The sequence below is a fragment of the Poecilia reticulata genome, linkage group LG16 (assembly GCF_000633615.1).
Source record: "Poecilia reticulata strain Guanapo linkage group LG16, Guppy_female_1.0+MT, whole genome shotgun sequence".
NCBI classification, from domain to species: Eukaryota; Metazoa; Chordata; class Actinopteri; order Cyprinodontiformes; family Poeciliidae; genus Poecilia; species Poecilia reticulata.
In genome coordinates this window covers 6523222-6529882 of record NC_024346.1, presented here as the reverse complement: position 1 = coordinate 6529882, position 6661 = coordinate 6523222, and the positions used below count along the sequence as shown (strand labels likewise).

At 42.7% G+C, this 6661-nt stretch overlaps 1 protein-coding gene across 3 annotated transcripts in view; it reads right to left on the bottom strand.

Moving 5' to 3' along the window:
• Positions 1-5636, bottom strand: part of fli1rs (Fli-1 proto-oncogene, ETS transcription factor-related sequence) — a 19683-nt gene extending 14047 nt beyond the window's left edge. Inside the window, exon 1 of one of the 3 annotated variants that reach the window (XM_008431019.2) lies at positions 5441-5636. In XM_008431019.2, the coding sequence (XP_008429241.1) occupies positions 5441-5458 (18 nt within the window). In that variant the 5' untranslated portion in view covers positions 5459-5636. Of the gene's footprint in view, positions 1-4955; positions 5266-5440 lie in introns of those variants that run through there. The other 2 variants (XM_008431022.2, XM_008431020.2) reach the window with 2 other exon arrangements.
• Positions 5637-6661: the final 1025 nt, after the last annotated feature.

Sequence of the window (6661 nt, the reverse complement as noted above, 5' to 3'; positions counted from 1 at the left end):
GCGTGTTTGTTTAGAGGAGCCCAGCATTGTCTTCAGGCCTCGTACGTCAGCACTGAGCTTTTTCAGTGGCCTGCAGGAAGCCGGGCCGCCATGTGCACAGGAACCTTTTGGCACAGGCCAAGGGAGAGGAAATGGAGGGGAGGGGGCACAATGTACGAATGTGGGTCATTTTAAACCTGCAAAACAACTCTGAAAAAAGATGTGGGGAGGGGGGGGGGCTGATTGGACAGAAAGGAGAGCTCAGGCCGTTTGAAGTGCCGCCATCGCATTGTTCGCCCTTTGTGTTGTTGTGTTTTTAGCTCAGTTGCTGCCTGAACGCTGGAAACCACATCTTACTGCCTGGCACCAGCCGTTCAGGCGGCTCCGCAGGCTGCAGCACACACACTGCTGCAGCCTGCAGCTCCCGGCTCTGCAACAAGCTTCATGTTCAGATCAGCTTTAGCTTCAGATGAGTTGATGACGCATTACCTCGCTTTGTGAGGCTCCGCCCCCTGCAGGTTGACCGAGGCAGCACCTGCTGCAGGCCTCAAACATCCTGCAGACGCCTGATAACATGTTTCACGTTTCTTTATCAACGTATCGGAGCTCAGTGAGGCCTGAAAAATAACTTCTTTGTTCAGAAGCAGCAGAACCAGCGTGGGCGGGTCCATGAGATCAGCAGAACTTCAGCTTCTAGAACCTGGAGATCCATTAAACAGACACCCAGAGCTGCTCAGATAAAAGTCTACAGAGGCTGAACCCTGATGTTCAGTTGGTGCTGTTGAACCCAAACCCCCCGTTCCCGAATGCACACACACACACACACACACACACACACACACACACAGCCTAGGCTGAGCTGGATCTCTGTGATTCACTGCACCAGATTATTCAACAAGTTGCTTCTTGGATTTTTCGGCTCATCGTTGCTTCATTTCGCTCACGTGTCATTTTTACGCAACAATTCAACAAACTGCAAACTAGAGCATCTTTTATATCATATTTAATATTAAAACATTTTTTTTAAACTTTTCAAAGTAAAAAAAAATAAAAAATCTGTAAACATTTTAATCTCCAAGCCATCTAAACTTTTAGTTTTAAAGTTTTTCCATGTCCGGATGTTTCAGGCTGATCAAACTTTTTCTGACGTTTTGATTAAAATAAAAACATTTAAAAGTTTTTAAAGTTTTCAAACCACTTGAACTTTTTCCTCATTTCGTCGGCGAGTTTATCAGATGAGCACAAAGTGGAGTAGAAGGAAAATGATTCCTCAGCTTCACAGTTCAAGAAAAGAATCTGAAAAGTGTGGCGTGCTCCCGAGCGGACAGTTTACAGAACCGCCTGGTCCGATCTTTGTTTCAGAACCTCAGGCAGACAGGATGGAGAGCTTAACGTCTCTCCTCAGATCCTCAGAGGTGTTTAGGTCTGGACTTTGACTAGGCCATTCTGTAATTCTGGCAGAATGCTCTGGTTTTCCTCCAGGACTGAGCTGTCCCACAGCATGATGCTGCCACCACCGCGTTGCACCTTGAGGAGGGTCGGTTTAATTGGACGTGCCGTGTTGAGGTTTGGTTGCAAACCGAACTTCTGGCCTAACATCCATAACGGTTCAACTCTGCAGCTCCTCTGCGGTTGCCATGGTTACCTGACCTGCTGCCGGTTCTCCAGCAAACAGAGAAACTTCTCGCTGTATCGTGACAAACGGGGGGAAAGTTCAAGGAGCGAGAAACTCTCTCAGTGAGTTTCTGCTAAACTTTCATCTTTGAAAAAAAAAAAAAAAAAACTAACCTTGAAAGTTTCACTGCTCCAGTTAATCTGGTTTACTAATGAATGTTGAATAAATATCAGCTGCTGCTCCAGGTGGAGGTGTGTGTGGAACACACACATTTTACTCAGGAGAAGCAGAACTTCAACAGAACAAGAAACGACTGAAGAGTAAAATAATTGGAAACATCAATTATTTAATTTTGCCAAATTACATCATCAGATGGACCTAAATGTAAAGTTATATGGAGATTTTAAATGGAGATGAAAATAATTCATAGAGATCACATATTTATAAAGTATCAGAATTAGACAAAAGACAAAAAAAAAAAACCTCCACATTTATTTTAATATAAAGTTTGTAAAACTTTAACAAAAGCTGCAGGTTTGTTCTTCCTTCAGTGAAGTTACTGTATGGAGTTAGACATTTTACTCAACTAATCAAACTTAATAAAGTAACTCAAGTAAAGGTAAAAAGTACAAAAACTCTTAAAAGTATTTTTCCTCTAGAACTGGCTGCAGGACGGAGCCGCTGTGGAACATGGATCATGTTCTGGTTCTGGTTCTGCTGCTCAGTCAGCCTTTCTGCGCCTGCAGCCTCTTCACTCTGTGCAGAAGTGAAACTTTGGCCTGAAGGCGGGATAAAAACTCACTTGTGACTCCAGACTGAGCAGAGCAGTGAACTGAGAGTTTCCTTGTTTTAACCGGACTTATGGATTTATGCCGTTTGTTCTGCAGAGTGAAGGAGGAATCAGGCCTGCGCCATCATCTGCGCCATCATCTGCGCCATCATCTGCGCCATCATCTGCGTCTCTCTGCACACTGATACAAATATACCAAACTGTGGCCTGACCGCTGATGCCACAACTGACTTCCTGTTCAATGTGTTTCAGGCTGTTGCTCGGTGACACAAAACAACTTTATAAAAAACAACATGACCCTGTTGAGGCAGAAGCTGATGTCCTAAAAATGTTTTGCGCCTGAACCCGCAGCGCTGCAGCTCGACACTTTTCACCTGCTGCAGCACAAACACCGAGTCAACATGGCTGAGAGACAACATGGCTGAGCTGTCAGCAGCGCTGCGGGTTGCATCATGCATGTGGCCCAAAGCAGCAGCAGCAGCAGCAGCAGCAGCAGCAGCAGCAGCAGCTCTGAACGTGATGCCAGCGGCTGCAGATGTCTGACTGCTTCATCATAACGGCGCATATCTGCGCCGTTTCTTCATGATCTTCAGGCTCAGAAACATTTTAGGATTGAGAAGCAGAAAAAGCAGCAACACATCTAAGAGATTTAAATCCCCACCGCATAATTTATTCTTGGAAATTGTTATTTTTTTATTTTTAAAAACATTTTCTAAAGTTTCTCTTTGTAGTCAGGGCACATTTAGTTTTCATTTATGTCCCAGTTTATTTAAAATCATATGGTTTCCTTATTTTGGACATTTTTATTACGATAATCCACTTAAAATTGAGTTTGGGATAATTTAATCTATAAAATTTAGTACGAATTTTACTATAAAATGTTTTTTTTTAATTGTCGGAAAAGACAGAAAAAAAACAATTTGACGTTTTTAGACGTAAAAATATTTATGGAAAGACAGCAGATAATAATAATAATAATAATAATAATAATAATAATAATAATAATAACATAAAGTTTTACCTTCTTAAAAATATTTGTACTGTTACCTCTGATTTCTTTTTTTAAATAAATAATTGCCTGTGATTTTCTAAACGACTTCTGCGTAAAAGCCGCAGAAATAACAGCAGCTCTGGAGGTTCAGGTGAAGAAGGAAGGACTTCCTCCGCCTGGAGCTCAGCTTGCGGTTCAGTTTTTCTTCTTGCATAAAAACCGCATTCATATCCATCAGTTTGTGACACTTTTAGGTCATCGACTCTTTACTTTTCACACTAAAATCTACAAAAAAAAAAAACGAAAAGAAAAAAAAAATGACGCATTTCTGGTGCAGCTTTTTTCAGACAAAACGACGTCAACATGTTTTAGATCAAGTGAAGCTCGTGGATTTGGTTTTAATTTACGAAAAATTATTTGGGGATTTTTTTATTTTTTCAAGAAGCTGAAAGTTAGATTTCCTGGCTCGGAGCTCCGTGTTTGGATTTTTAAAATGTAGATTGAAAATGTTTGAACTAATTTGTTCCTGTTGTAAATATGAAGCTGAATTTATTGAGCAAATGGAGGCAGGAGAGGCCTCAGATGGAGTCGGGTAAAGGCGCAGCCCTGCATGGCGCAAAAAGCAGAAGTAAAAGTCGCAGCGAGCTGAGTGTGCAAAAGGCCTGAGCGGCAGCGCGGCTTTCTGCGGGCTTTTCTCTGCGCGGCCCGGTTCGGTTCGTCCACCGACTCTTTCTGCGCGGCCTTTGTTGCCTTTCTGATTTTTAAAAACTGTTTGTGTGTGTGTGCGTGGGTGTGTGTGCGTGTGTGTGTGTGTGTGCGTGTGTGTGTGTGTGTGTTCTCGGGTCCAGGGTGCGGAAATGTGTGCGGAAAGTCTGAGGTTTGAGACAGGAAGCCTGCAGAGTTCAGATAACGACACCTGACAAGCGCTCCCGTTTGCAGCCATAAATTCTTCTTAAAATAAACCCGCAAACACAATCTGCTCCGGAGAATAATCATCTGGAAAATAATAATCAGCAAACATTCCCGGAGCCAGAGCTGCGGATTCAAAACAGCAGAAAGTAGGAACAAGTTCAAATGAAATGAAGTTAAATCACACGCTGCTGAAATTAAACCGAACCTAGAAATGGATCAGAACCTTTTAGTTCGTCGGGGAAAAAAACACGAAATGAGCGAAATATTAGTTCCTCAATCTGAGGGATTGTTTTTGTAAAGAAACTGTCATTTTCTGGTTTTACATGAAAATATTAAAAGGTTTTTCCTTCAACCCGATAAAATCATCTCCAAGTTAAAAAATAAATAAATTAGTAATTTAGTTTGAAAATGTAAACCGTTTCCATTTAATTGATCAGAAAACTGAAATAAAAACATAATTTCCAGTTCTGCTGTGAATATTTTAGCTGAAACTCAAACTGATAAATTTAACATGAATTTTTACATTTGGACTTTTTCTCCTTATTGTGCAACAAGCAGCTTTGAGTTTAAAATAGATGATAAAGTAAATGTTGGATCAGCAGCTCAGGCCGCATGGAGCCGCAGCGCAGGAGGACAGGTGGACCCGACAGGTACGAGCTGAGAAATACCAGTTAGCTGCTGGGAGCGGACCCCCCCCACCCCGCTCCGGTTCGGTCCATGACGCCTTCAGGGACACCTGCTCTGCGCGCATCTGGCTCCTCCAACGGTCCTTCAGGGGCCCATTTTCCGTTACGTTCAAGAACAAAATAATACTTAAAAAAGCTGAGTGAGATTCACGCTCCGTGCCTCTGAAAGTGGCTCCGTGGACGGCGAACACGCAGAACTCAAAAGACAGAAAGAGAGAGAAAAAAACGCGCAAACTTGTGCAGATTCCGCTTTTTACGCGCGCAGCCGGCCACCAATTAGTGTTTTTATCTGAGTGTAAAGATGCAGTGGTTAGCTGTGTTATTATAGAGCCGACATACAACCACGAACGGGAAGGAAGAGGAAATTTTGTAGCAGAAGGAAAGAGTGGGGAGCCTCTCTCACTGCGCAGTCTGCTGCGGCCGCCCGCCCGCCCGCCGCCTCCAGCGGCTCCAGCGGCGCCTCTTACCTTTATGGAGCAGTCCATGTCGGCAGCAGCGGCAGCAGCCTCCAGCCCTCTGGCATTTAGTCGGTTTGAGGAGAAACTTGGAGCCAATTCAGCCTCTGACCTCAGTTCACTTCATGCAGCCTTGCATTGCCTCTGTGGCGCAAACCATTGCACTCAGTTTCTGCTGCGCGCTCTAACCGGATGACGGCTCGTTTTTTTCTCGCTCTCTCTCTCGCCCTCTAAAATTGGGAAGTGAAGTCACTCTGAAGCCGCTTCTCATGAAACCAACACCTCCTGCTCACAAAGAACAACAAAAGCAGCTTTTTAAGCGCACAAGGAGAAAACAGGAGCTTTATTCAGCTTTCTGGGGAGATAATGTTCCACCTGCCGCGCGCAGAGCTGCGGGACTCCAGTAAAACACGATTCAATGAAACTTTCTGTATTTGTGAGGAAATAAATGTAGATTAAAATGTGGAGCAGCTAAAAGAGCCGCAGGGCTGGTCGAGTCTAAGCTCCGCTTTAAGGAAGTGAAAATGCTCAGGGTGAATGAATGGATGATTATTAAATATAAGCTCTTAAATCAGCTTCCATCTTGTGCTCACATTATCATTCTATGAACACATGAAAACAGAATTTATACTTTAACCTGAAAGTTATCAAATGCATAAACAATATTTTTAAATGCATTAAGTCTTTTTTCTGCTTTCAACGAATTAATTGTATATCAGAAAACTCTGGATTAAACAATAAAGTGGTGAAAAAATATATTTTTGCTGCAGGAGAAACATGTCAGCTTTGACTTTGTCTGCTTTTCTGCATCTGAAGCAAAAGTTTCAATAAAACAAGTTCTGCAAAAACAACAACAATAAAAGTTGCCGTTGCAGATAGACGAGTAGAAAAGGACAGACTTCCTCAAGCTGGAACCAAATATGTGGTCAGAGTTTCTTCTTGCACAAACCGCCAGTTTTTAACCCACTTTTAGGTCACAGTGCTGATTCTCACCTCCGATGCTAAAACAGAGAAACGGTTCAGTATCAGATCGTAAACATTCTGTAATTAAACAATAAAACCATCATTTCCGATTATTTCAGTTCTAACGATACAGAGTCCAGATGAGAAGAACAGAACCTGAACAATGAATCATCTGCTGCTGATCATGTTTCCTCTGTGTTTCCTCTGTGTTTCCTCCATGTTTCCTCTGTGTTTCCTTGATGTTTCCTCCATGTTTCCTCCATGTTTCCT